This window comes from Cotesia typhae, unplaced genomic scaffold (assembly GCF_013202065.1).
Source record: "Cotesia typhae breed Kobodo isofemale line unplaced genomic scaffold, CoteBio_Ctyphae contig_48, whole genome shotgun sequence".
NCBI lineage: Eukaryota > Metazoa > Arthropoda > Insecta > Hymenoptera > Braconidae > Cotesia > Cotesia typhae.
The window spans coordinates 6,715,441-6,729,486 of NW_027423756.1; the positions used below are offsets into that span (position 1 = coordinate 6,715,441).

Sequence of the window (14,046 nt, forward strand, 5' to 3'; positions counted from 1 at the left end):
TTATGCTAAGATATTTGCGGATAGTACAGACGAAGAGCGAATAACCCGACAGAATCGTAAAAGCCTTTCAGAGACCAAAGAAGCTCGTTCAGCTCGCAGACAACATCAAATAGATGAAAATCAACTTTTTGAGGAGGCAGAAGGACTGTTATATGGACCTGAAATTGCAAATTAGTCGGTAAGTAATTAATAATTCAGTAAAACTACTCATTTTCCTGTACTGAAACTTTAAACGCGATTATCTCGAAACTACTTTTTGAAAAACTGCTCGTGTTGTAGCTCAAAAAATTATTGACCGATTTGTTTGAAATTTGGTGAGGCTTTTCTCTACATTACTACCGGAAGGATAAACCTGAAACTTCAGGTTTATCAATTTCTGATTGATTACTAATTTTTTTTGGGGGTAAAAGGATAAAAAAAATAGCCCAAAATCGTAACTTTTTTTTAAGGCTGATTTTATATTGGATTTTATCCTTTTTTTTTTAATTTTAAAGGTTTATCCTTTCCGTTTATATCTCCTGAAAAAAAAAAATTTTTTTTTTTTTGTTTCAGATCAACGGTTCATGAGTGACAAATAGAGCAGTTTCGGACCTCGCGTCGGAGGCAGCCTACAAGACATCATGCTGAGCCGCCATTTTGTATTAAAAAAAAAAAAAAAAGTTTTTTTATAATCTTAAAATGTTTAATAAAGTTGTGTTAAAAGTTCGAAACAATGAAATTATTTTATCACTGTAAAAAAAAATGTTAAAAAATGACCGATTTCGGGGCATTTACATGAGTCTCCCCCCTTAAATTTTTTTTTTAAATAACATTCGTTTGTATATTTTCAATAAATAAGATTATGACAATTGAAGATGAAAAATTTTAGTGTGTAAAAAATTAACTAATAAATTTGCTTTCAACGGAACGTAAAGATATGTTGTTTTGATTAAAAAATAGGCGATTAAAATCAATTTCTTTTATTATCAAAATAGACCGTAGTCTAATTATCTACACTTGATATCTCAATTATTATAGAGCGATAATTTTAATATCACGGTCAAGTTTATGAGCAATTTTTTACACAGTAATTACAAAATATCGAAAAAAAAAAATGAGACAAATTGTTATCAGGTATACTTATACTTGTAAGTATAACATTTTAATCATTGGTCTTTATCAAAACAGGAGTAATAAAACGGAAGACAAAATAATTAAGGTATAAAAAAAAAAAAAAAAAAGATAAATCAATACGTCATATGTTTTAAGACACTTTACATTGTTATGTTTATTTTTATTTTTAATTTTAGATCACTTTTTAGTAAAATATTCGCAACATGAGATTCATGGAAGCGCACAGCCGTAAAAATTAATTGTTTTAAGAAAAAAAAAAAAACCATAAATATTTTCGTTCGTATATAAATTAAAAAAAATATAATCGAATATTCTTCGATAGATGAATTGATGTGTGGTGATACATACGGTTTAAATTTCGTACATTTAAATAAATACATTATCCTGCCAAAAAAAATGAGTGAAAAATAATACAAATTTGAAGCGAATGATGATTAATTAACATGATAAGTTCGTACAAATTTAAAATCACATTAAAATTTATTACAACAATCGCACAACACTCATACATTTATACATGTATATATATATATATATATATATATATATATATATATATATATATATATATATATATATTATATATATATATATATATATATATATATATATATATATATATATATATATATATATATATATATATATATATATACAAAATACCTCTCATCAATATTAACATTATTGAATATTTAAAAGTCTCTCATGAGTAAAGAATGATAAATGACAATCAAATGAGTATGTATTAGAGTAAATAAGTGTTTAAAATGAATTAAATTTTGTTAATTATGGAATACTGCGAATAATTATAAATGACATAAAATAAAAATTGCTTACAATGTCTCTTCAATATGAAGACAAGTTGTATATAAGTAAAGGTGGGCAATGTAAACATCACTTTTTAGTATACATACATATAAATGTATCACAGACTTCACTTAACTTGTATATAATAACACTCGAACACCATACATTAATTTTATAAAGTTTTTATAATTAACTGTTTATTCATTTTCGTTTCGCCACATCTTCTAAAACTTTATTAAGAGCCAAATCCATCGCCGCTTTTGCGTCTTCGTAGGCATAGTGTTCCGCACTTTGAATCTTCCGATTTAACTCTGTTTCCGCAAGAATTTTTAATTTCTTCTTATTCGGGAACCCAAGTTTGTGTGGATAAATAAATGCTGTGTCCAGTACAGTTTGGTGGTATATTTTTAATTTTCTAAGATCATTTTCTAATCCGTGTCCAATGATTATGGTATCGGCATGAATTAACTTCTCCAAATCTTTGTGAACTTTTTGAAGAGTTTTTGCATTTACGAGGTCTTTTTCACGAATACCCGAGTAATGCGTATTGTAATCGATTATTTCATGTTCTGGTTTTATGAACTCGTCGTAAATAATCGATCCGTCTAATTGTACAATTGTGAGTCTCGTGGGTTCAAAGCCCTGGCTAGTTATGCACATTTCACAGTCCAAACCAATCACGTCATGCATTTGTCGATGTTTTTTATTTTGCAAAGGTTGTGCACACATAAAGTCGTAAAAAGGACCATTCACGCCTGGTTTGGTTCCAGTCCACACGTGAAAATCAGCTTCCGTGCAACCCGTCGAATCTCTTGGCCTTTGACAACATTTTCTAACTCTTCTGTTGCTGATAGGAGATAAATCCATTTCATTGTTACAATGATAAAGACACTTTTCCTTCACGTCACAGTCTTTTGTCAATGGATTGATGTAAAATTTTGTAGCACATCTTGCGCATTCACGTTCGCCGGTATCCTTTTTTTTTTCACCGTATTTTTCTAAGTAATTTAAAATTAACAGCATCGGGTCGACTTTTTCATTAGAATCCATCTGAAGCGACGCTGCTGATGATTCGCTGGACTCTGAATTTTTTTCACTGTCTGAAGAACTTTCCCATTCAAAGTCTGAACTATCAACCGAATTACTGATGCTTGAACAACTTTTTTGTTTGTAACTTAAACCACTAGGTATAAATATTTTCGCGTTAACATTCAAATATTTCCTTTTTCTGTAGTTGAATTTTTTCCTGTCTTCTTCCGAATAGCTGTAGAAGAATTGTATCAATTCACAATGAGGCGTGTGAAGAAAAGAAACACTATTGCTGTTGAGATCTTTCTTGTATAAATAACCCAGATATTGCAAATAGTCGGCTGGATGGATTAAACTTTTCAACTTAGATATCAGCACAGAATGACTCATATACGCCAAACACTCGCGATATTTACTGTACTGCACAGGATTATAATGTGATCGATGGTATAGATCATAGTTGAGCCCACATGCCGCGTTGTTTTTGTGAAACATGGCAGTTACGTGATTGTGATGTCTACAATTAATTTCTTGATGTGTAATTCCACATGCCATCATTATCGGCGAAATAATCGGTTCGACGTACATCAATCCATATTGGAAAGGATAATGATAAATTGGAGGCTCGAAATGATGATAATTGTTCAAATCCACCTGATTTTGGTCACGATTCGCACGTCTGTTTTTTTTCTGGCGACGGCTCAACGCAGATTGGTCCTTGATTGACGAAACAGACTCCATGCTGCTACTATTGCTGTTACTGCTTATACTACTGCTACAGCTTCTGATAACCCTTGACTTGTTAACACGGCTAGAATTTTTCTTTCTGCTGGTTGTTGGATCTTTCTTACTCGACTTTTTGCTGCTATGACTGCTTGATGGTGAGGATTTTGCTGAACCGTTCACCACTTCAATCTCGTTGTCCTTCAGCGTTTCTTTCGGCAACAAGCTGCAATCTTTATTATACACAAAAATAAAATATAAATTCACCTGGCTAATTAACAATTGAACAATGTGACTCAATATTGTATTAGAATCCTTATTCAATCGTGTATTTTTTTGAATTAATAGAAAATTGGACATTAAATTATAATTATATTATTTTATTTTTTTTAATAATTTAAAATTAATTATGTTATATTAGTTATCAATAATTAGTTGGTTCTTAAAGTGTAAAAACTATTTTATTTTATTTTTTAAAAATAAATGTATTACAAAATTTTTTTTCATAAATACGAAATTTTTTGAACAAATAAGTAATTGAATTTAATATTTTTTTATTATAATTTTAGCCCGACTATCACACTTTAACACGTGGTCAAAAAGTATTTGAAAAAAAAAAAAAAAAAAAATCTAACCCTATAAAAACCCCATATGACTATAATTTTTCATTAATGAAAAATAATTTTTCTGAACTCAAATAAAACAAGCACTTTTTCAAAAACTTCTACGTTATTAAAAAAAATGTTCCAATAATTTACATGTTAATTTTTATAAAATACAATAAATATTAATATAAAAATTTTTTTTTACCTTGATTATTTTTTATAATAATTATAAATTATTATCGTGATAATACACTGTTTATATAATTGACAATTTTGAATAACTAACAAGTAGTTTAAGAAATGAAGTTAATAATTCTGTTAACTTTTAGTGCACCCTCTGGTTACGAGCACTGAAATTTTGAGTCTCAAATGAAACTGAAATTTTCACCTGAGAAAGTGGGCTATATACCCAAATTGCCAATTTTTTGACTATAGTAGTGACCATTGCTACCTGGGTTAGAGGGTAGAGGTACCTCTATCCTCACTTTTACATATACTTAAAATTTTTCCAAATGATTTTAACGAGAGACAAACTATACATTATTAAATTACCCAAAACTATATTTAAACTCCATAAGATAAATTAGCAATAATGCTTTTAACTTAGGAAAAGTTTTTAATTTAATAATTAAAGCAAAGAACAAAAGTAAACACGCGATTAATTCTAGTCGAAAATAATAATAAAAATTTTATGTCCAAGTTTCTGCTAATAAAAAAAATTTTTTTTTAAATTATTCATCATTTTAATTTTTATAGATTCTTATATTTTATTCACAAATAAATACGCATATATGTATTTACAAAAATATTATAGTGACATAAGGTAGAAATAAATCTATCAATTAGGCACACGTATACCAAACACATGCATCAGAAATGTTTTTTTTGGTACCCAACCTTGAAGTTGATTATTTTAAGTATTAATAAACTTATAAATTAACTCATGGTTAATTCAGCACTCTTGTAAGCAGTGTAAACAACACGCTGAGAGTTAGCTTTAATTTAGATGGATTAAGAAAAAATTCCAACTTACAGGCGGGAGAAATAACATTTTAAAAATAACCTGTATCGTGGAATTTTTTCTAGTGACACTTCTCAAATAAATTCTATTATAGGAAGTGGGACATGAAATAATTGTGAAATTCGTCGAGTTTTAAACCAATTTTAAATGATAAAAAATTTTTTTTATAGTGATGATCTCAAAGTCAATGTCAGCTAAGATGTAAGATGAAGCTTATAAAAATTTAGATGGATAATGATAATGATCATGAACATATAGACAAGGTCACTACAAGTAGATGGACTTAGTATCTTCAAAAGCAGCATCTGAGTTTAACTAAAAAGCGTATGTATGCATAATAAGTTAATAAGACTGTCTGACTTATGATATTATCGATAATTTATAATTTCATAGTGAGCAAATATCTTGACTTTGAACGGATAAATTATTACACGCAGAAAAAAACATAGGGATTTTTCCTATTTTTGCATAGGAAAAATTGCTATGTTAACATAAGAATTTTTCCAATAATAACATAGGAATTTTTCCAATGTCAACATAGGAATTTTTCCAATGGTAACTTGGGAATTTTCTTTATTAACATGATAGAAATATCCATGTGACATAGGAGAAATTTATTGATCATTAAAATTTATGTAACTTAACTTAATAATTACAAATTTACATAATACTTTTCTTATTCAAGCAATGTCAGATAATTTAAAAATAAAACAGTGATATACAGTCGGTTTGTGATGAAAAAATTCGAGGAAATTTTTTTCGAATTTTGCTTTACATTTCAAAGAAATTAAAAATCCAGCAGATTATGGATGGTGTGGGCTTTATGTATATGGGGCATTTCACGCAAATTCGACCACTTTTGATCCTGACCCCTTTACCCAACCAAAAAAAAAATATGAATTTTTAGGGTCAAAAGTGGTCAATTTGGCGTGGAATGCTCCATATACATTGAGCTACACCATCCATAATCTGCTGGATTTTTAATTTCTTTGAAATGTAAAGCAAAATTCCAAAAAAATTTCCTCGAATTTTTTCATCACAAACCGACTGTATATCACTGTTTTACTTTTAAATTATCTGACATTGCTTGAATAAGAAAAGTATTATGTAAATTTGTAATTATTAAGTTAAGTTACATAAATTTTAATGATAAATAAATTTCTCCTATGTCACATGGATATTTCTATCATGTTAATAAAGAAAATTCCCAAGTTACCATTGGAAAAATTCCTATGTTGACATTGGAAAAATTCCTATGTTAACATCGGAAATAGTCCTATGTTAACATTGGAAATATTCCTATGTTATCATTGGAAAAATAGGAAAAATCCCTAGGTTTTTTTCTCCGTGTAGCGGATCTAACCGCAATAGCTTACATACAGTTTTTAGCCAGACTTATTGCCTTAGCAACACCTGCCAAGGTCGGTGAGTTTAAATGTGTGAACTATTAAATTTATTAACGACAAAAATTCTAAATATTAAGGTTTAAAGTACGATAACGGGAAAAGAGACAATTCCTGTTCGCACGGTTGTCCGATACCGTTGGATTATTATGAAATTGTTTGAGAGAGTAGTGTAAAAGAAGAAGAGAGGAAGACGAAAAAGTAGTGACTCTTTCCTTCATTTCTTTTCTCAAAGTGTATCTAAATAACGCTAAGCTAGCTGTATATATCATTTTACCGCGAGGAAATGTTTTCTCGGGTTTAAAATATAATCTCTCTTGATCTCTCTGTCACGAAGGTCTATACGTAATTTGGAATTGAACAGGAAGAATGCGATTAAGTCATTCTATTTAATCACTTTCTTCCTCAGAATTATTTTATTTTACATTCAAAATAATGTAAATTTCCATTTTTATAAATTTTTTTTCACCTTCTAGCTCCGTAAAAGCATGCTCCAAAAAAATGAAATAAAACATAATTGCCTCGAAGGTGATATAAATACGCTAGACATATATTATATATTATTTCTATCTAGTTGTACTTGGAGATAATTTAAAATTAAAGTTGCTTTCATTGCACTTGATTACTGTAAATTATTTTATAAATAATTCCCCCATATCCTGACGATAACGGGGTCTCAACAAAGTACTATCGTGTAACTAATGTAAAGAGCCACAGTAACCCACTCTAGACTACCGTTACTCACGATTACGATTCTATTCTCCGTGGACTCGTACAGCCTGTCTAATGTAATGCAATGTAATGTAAGAACTAGTACTAGTAGTCATTCGTTAAAAGATGAACAGCTGAGGTGAGCATTCGTGACCTAAACCATCAAGTTCAAAGATCTTGAGGGGTTAAGCTAGAACTGAATTTTTTTTTTTTTTTTTTTTTTTTTTTTTTTTTTTATTCTTCATACTGTTAACTGTACAATTTCCTTGAAATACGTTTATGTTTTTAGTACTCTATAAATAAACAAAAATGTAAGGAACAATTGGCCTTGGATGATAACGATAATTCAAAATCCATCATAGTGACAAAAAAGAATACAAATAAAAAAAGTCTATTTCAATTGCATAAATTTTTTTTTCATGGCCGAAGTACTTACTTTTAAGCCTATTACTATCTTTTAGATGGAGTATATATTTCTTGGTAACAAGATAAAAAACATTTAGCATTGAACGTATTATTATAAATAGAACAAAAAGACAAATGTCTATAGTTTCTCAAATAGAAACTCTTTTTTTTTTTTTAATTATTTTATTCAATGTAATTGTAATTGTAATTATCATTTTAATTACATTGATTTGTATTGTAATTCAAATTAGAACATTTGACTACCGAATGAATAATATTATAAATAAAATTACGGTTTTAATTAAAAAAATTCAGATCGAAAATAAATAGAGCGCGAAAAGAGTGTCATTAACATGATTGAGTTATTTTTGTTAACTAAAAAAATAATATATATTTATATATTTGCGATTTCTTTATCAACTTCAGTGTGGGTACAGATTTTAATCATTTCATTCATTATTTTTTTTTAATCACAATATTTTCAGTAAAAGAATTTGTAATTTATGAAATTATTGTCACTCATTTACCGTATTAATATTTTATTACGTAAGCTAAAAAGGGGATTGTTACAAATTGGGGCAAACCGCAGTTCAATAGCTGTGAATAAATTAAGCTCTAGTCTAGGAGCTGAATGATGCAACGGGTGGTCCAGATTATTCATACGGGGCTAAATATTACAGTTGGAAATTTAATGAATTTAATGAAATAGAGGAACTAAAGGTCATGTGTGTGTGTAATTAGTATAATAGTAATAATAATGAAAGAAAAAAAGTGAGCAGGCGAGATAAAAATTAGAAATACCTTCAGCACAGCTAGCAAGAAATTTGTCATCACTGGAGAAGTTTATATCCAAGACTGATCCAGTGTGGCCCTTAAGAGTGCCCACAACCCATGAATGAGTAAATTCTTGCTGAGCCTCACGACGTTTTTTATTCTTAGTGCGTTTATTACAGGCGATATTGCGATCGTTGGTGTTGACTGGCTTCTGGTTATCTGGCTCTTGAATTTTTTCATCAGATTTTGGCTCACCTATAGATTAAAAAGTTCAATTATTTGATAAAATATTAATTATTTCAACTGATTTTTTTAAATATTGATAATTAAAATAACTAATAATATTAATTGGCATTTTATACATTTTAAATATATGCCAGGTAAAATAAAATTAAAAAAAAAACATGATGTTCGTGCTGGTAATGAAGCATTAAATTATGAAATTATTTATAGTCGGTAAATTATTACTGAACCATTTCATATTTCTTCTCTATTACTATTATTATCATTATTATGCAATGGTTGATATCCAGAACTATCAGTGGTGATAATCGGAAATTAGTATTGTAATATTAATGAATTAAAATATCATAAAGTAAATTTATACATTCATGTTGATGTATTATGCACTACATTTGATATAAGGTGAAGCTTTTATTGCGTTACGTGAAATAGAATCGGTATCTCTATCTAGATAAAAATGTAAAGTGCATATTCCCCGTAGATGTATCTAATATAATATTGAGTTTGTCCGTGCGGAAAATACAGATAGAGGATCGGTTTGTGTACAAACTAAACACGAGGTATAATTTAAGGACACGAGGAAAATTTAATAGAAAATAAAAGTTATGAAATATTAACCTCTGGTAACTATCGATTTAACCATCAGTAACATTGATACGTGCTTTCAAATACGTGTATTTCTCTGTATTTTTTTTTTTTTTTTTTTTTTTTTTTTTTTTTAGGTCGAAGAAAAACAATATTTACACGATACATAATGTATTTTATGTATTCTATCTATTTCCTACCCTTTTCATCAGATTACATAGTTAGACGCGCTGATAAGCATAAAGAAGTCTGTAATTTATTTCAATTTCTTCGGATTAAAATTACGCTTTAATGATAATTAAATTGCGCAGCATAAAAAAAAATACTTATAAATTTAGCAGGCTGTCGGGGCAAATATTTGCTTATGCATTTAAACTTACGCACTCAGTATCAATATACCTGTTATTATTTTACGCAGTTGGATTTTTAAATAAAATATTATTTAAAAAAAACCATAACCGCGGACAACCAGTGACACTTGCGTTAATATTATTTACAGTGGCCCCACGCAATTAAAAAAAAACACATCCAAAATTTTATGATTGATTTTATCGTATTGAAATTAGCCAACCCAGTTTTTGAACAATTGCGGATATAATATTTTTTATAACTAAAAATAACAATTCATCAACGATCGCGATTAGACTGTCACGCGGTGACATTTGTTTATAAGCTCCACAAAATGTAACAGTACTACATATATATAAATTTTTTCCGTTTGTTGATCTTTTATTTTATTTTTTTTATTTTTACGACCGCGGAATTACGGCCAGACGACAGAAAATAAACACGCCGACTTTTTAATCATTGTCTTATTGACAATTGTCCGTGTTTATCATCATAAGAATACATATATGTACCTGATGTACCTGAAGAAAATATTATCTTTAGTTAATACAACTTGGACCGGCTTTTTTTTTTTTGGCTCATCTCTAACAGTTTTATATTATCATATTATTTCCCAGTGATTTTTTATTAATCATAGCACCAAACGCGCTTAGTGTTATGGTAAATTATTCTAAATTTAAATTAATTATGATAATAATAGCCGCGACAGTACATTTATTCCATTCACAATAAAACTAATAGGAAACCAATTTTCTATTCAGCATACGTTTTCAATAGCTAATTTGTATCCAGCATTCAAACTACCTGTTTAAATATATATATATATATATATATATATATATATATATATATATATATATATATATATATATATATATGTTCAAACAGATTATTCGAATTACACCCTACGAAAAAAAAAATTTTTAATTTACTCCTTTGCTTCCAAAGCTAACTAACGTAAATAAATAAAAAATTCAGTTAAGCAATAATTTGTTCACAATGTCAAGACGCCAACGCAATCGTCGCCAAAAATGTGTGAATAAATAAAATACTGATACGTCGCCTTGAAATAATATTATATACATATATATTAATTTGCGTATGCATAAACTTTTTCATTTCGCCTTCTTCCTCTAACTCTTCTTCTTCTTCTTCTTTTCATACACCATATACTTCTCTTCTACTTGAAGCATGCTGATTCATTTAGCTCCCTGACCTGCTGGAAGGCCAACCAAGTTGAGCATGTAAAGCCAAAGTCAACTTGTCCAATAAAACCATTGCAAATACAGATATATCACGTTGTAACAATAAATATACAATACAATACACAAAAGTATTTTTTTCTGTATTATAATTATCGGAGAAAAATTATCCTACAATGGAAAACAATACTAGTTATTAACCGCCTAATTACAAATATTATTTTATTACTAGTAAGTCAATATGTACTTGAAAAATAGAAACAGTGACATATCAGTATGCATAATACTTTAAATACCTATTATATCGTGGGCGCTTAAGTGCTCTTAAACGCATACAAGTTTAATAAAGTGCACCACGTGGCGACAAGTCTATCGTTCTTGGGCTTTACTTTGAATTAAAATAAAAAAAAATAATAACAAGTTAAACGTTATATGTAAAGCCGATTCACTTTCAGTTATTCTTCTCTGTTTCGCTGATATATAACATGTGCATCTATAGTATTTTTGCATCAAACATGCAAGCTAATTTTCTCTATGCCTTCATGTCTTTTATGTACTTTCTTTTATTTCAGTTGGATGCTTATTTTCATTGTTACTATTATTATTATTATTTATTTTTTTTTCAACCTTTACTTATACTACTCGTCTGTAATACGAATGAAATAGAAGAAGTAAAAGAGCCAACCCGATGCAATGTGTAAGTCGCAACGAGGATAAATATAACACATCGCAAATTTATTTTTACGCTACTGGTTAAATCGAGGGAGCTTAGCTGCTGTAACTTCTTAATATTTTTCTGTCACGTTGTTTTAATATTTATAATTTAAAGTCGACTCGAAATATCGTAAATCAATATCCTGCTTTAATATTTTTTTCTGTTTTAAAAATAAAATTTTAATTACATACTAAGTAAATACAATAAAAAGATAAACGAAAAAAAAATAAATAAATAAATGAATCAAAAAAACCTAGTGCGCCGTAAAAATTCAAAGTTTCGAATTACACACATGGGTGTAGGACCACCACCGCATCGCATTGTTAATGAAATAAAATAAAAAAGGAGAATAAAATAAGAATGAATTTCCCTGCACGTGGTATTGCTACGGGTCCTCATTGTACTCTCTCACTTCCTCAGGTCTCTCTCGTACTCATGCAATCTTCTCGCATTCCTCTCGGAAACGCCGGTTCATTCTGTTTCTCTCGCTCCAGTTATAGTTAAGCGGTTTCTCTTGTGCAGCTGCCGCCAAAAAAGATTGCTAAAGCAGAACTAGGTATTAATCCCGAGTCTCAAGAAAGACGACACGAGGATTCCCAAAAAATATTAATAAGTTATATATATATATATATATATATATATATATATATATATATATATATATATATATAAAAACCCTTAAGATCTTTAACGAATTAAGAACCCAAGGCTTTTTTTCTGACTAGTCTTCTTAAGCGCCGGTGATTTCATCATAATAAAAAATTACGTGTCCCTGGGTGACTCAAATCAAATGAATTTTTAGCGTTTTTTTTTTTTTTTTTTCACTATCACCAGCCGATTATCAAACTCTAAGTAGCTTTCAGTTTCAGTGCACGCGTACTCAGCACGCTTGAAATTAGTGGTCAAAAATTGTATTATTTTCGCGGGATTTAAGGTTGCGCAGAATCAGAACCTGTGATTAACAATGTGTTGATGATGCATCAGTTATTAAATATAAATAATGAATGAAATAATATCTTACTTGTGTTCTCGCAAGTACCAGAACGTCGTCCAAGAATAAATCCAATAATAACAACAGCAACACCCAGGAAAATAGTGCCCAAAACCATGGGATCGGTGGCACCGAATCCCATTAACATTTTCATCACCGCGTCACCCATCTCTTTTAGCTGTACGTGTGTATATTTACACGTACTTATTTATTTATTTATTTATTTATATGTAATAAAAACCGTCGTCACTTAAAATCACGTAACTCCTCCACTCCGTAGTTGGGAAATAACTAGCTTTAGCTTACAAGCGAACCTAGTTTCCTATTTATCAAATAAAACTTTTAGGTTAACAGATCAAACACTCACGTGGTAATTTTATTCCGATAAAGTAATTATTTAATGAATATAATAAACACCTACCGATAATTAATTAATTTTATTAAAATAATTAAAATAACCCCGGAAATTTTTATCACTCGTCTTCGCGGACTCACGTCGGGTTAAGTGATCTCCCGGTATTTTATTCACGCGGCGATTCTCGAGCGACACCAACAACCAACACAACCGACCACCTCCTCAACACTCAACTCTCAGCTCTCCTACGTTGTTACTTTATCTCTCTTCGTCGCAAGTTATCTCCTATATTTTGTTTCAGCACAAACTTTGACCACTAACTACGTAAAATTGCAAGTTTTGTAACCCAGGGTTTAATTTTGTTTATCTTCGAGGAGTGTTGCCGATAAAACAGGAGTCGTACGTATTAATCCGTGTCCGAGAGAAAAACCGCGATAAATTTTCTAAATGATCTGAAATTAATAAAAATAATTTTAAAAAATTATCAACGCAATTTATTTTTTTTATTCTTACTGTATTGTAAAAAATCACTTCCATTCTCGGCGTCCGAATTATTAATAACGACTATTAAATTTATTATCATTTCCGTTTTTTTTTTTATTTTGAAATTTTAAGTGACGGTTTTATTAAATTTTATTATTATTATTATTATTTTTGTAATGACAAATTTTTAATTGCCAGGTGATTAATCACGGTGATGAGTTACTATGAGCACACTATAAGTAATTCGTGATTCTTCGACGAGTTTCTCTATCTTTCTGACTGCATGTTTTCACAGACGAGGATCATCTACCGGTAGACTCACTGCAGACCCATGTAAACTCCCACCATGATCACATACTCGCCAATCATTTTTATTGTATCGTGGTTTAATTTTCCCCGCCACTAATTAATTTGAACCGCTGCGCGTGCGCGAGCGCGTGCGCGGACGCGTGCGCGGGAAGAATTGAAATGCGCGCGGTTTTACCTTTACGAACAGAGAACAGAGAGGGAATTTAAGTTTTTACGGGCGAACA

General features: G+C 29.6%; 1 protein-coding gene across 4 annotated transcripts in view; it reads right to left on the reverse strand.

The window, feature by feature from the left end:
- The window catches only part of LOC141530238 (transducin beta-like protein 2), a 34,784-nt gene extending 21,028 nt beyond the window's left edge, over window positions 1-13,756 (reverse strand). The window contains exons 1-4 of one of the 4 annotated variants that reach the window (XM_074247252.1): window positions 13,544-13,756; window positions 12,706-13,482; window positions 8,619-8,846; window positions 1,793-3,905 (exon numbers count right to left, since the gene is read on the reverse strand). In XM_074247252.1, coding sequence (XP_074103353.1) covers window positions 2,122-3,905; window positions 8,619-8,846; window positions 12,706-12,844 — 2,151 coding nt within the window. In that variant the 5' untranslated portion in view covers window positions 12,845-13,482; window positions 13,544-13,756 and the 3' untranslated portion in view covers window positions 1,793-2,121. Of the gene's footprint in view, window positions 1-1,792; window positions 3,906-8,618; window positions 8,847-12,705 lie in introns of those variants that run through there. The other 3 variants (XM_074247254.1, XM_074247251.1, XM_074247255.1) reach the window with 3 other exon arrangements.
- Window positions 13,757-14,046: the final 290 nt, after the last annotated feature.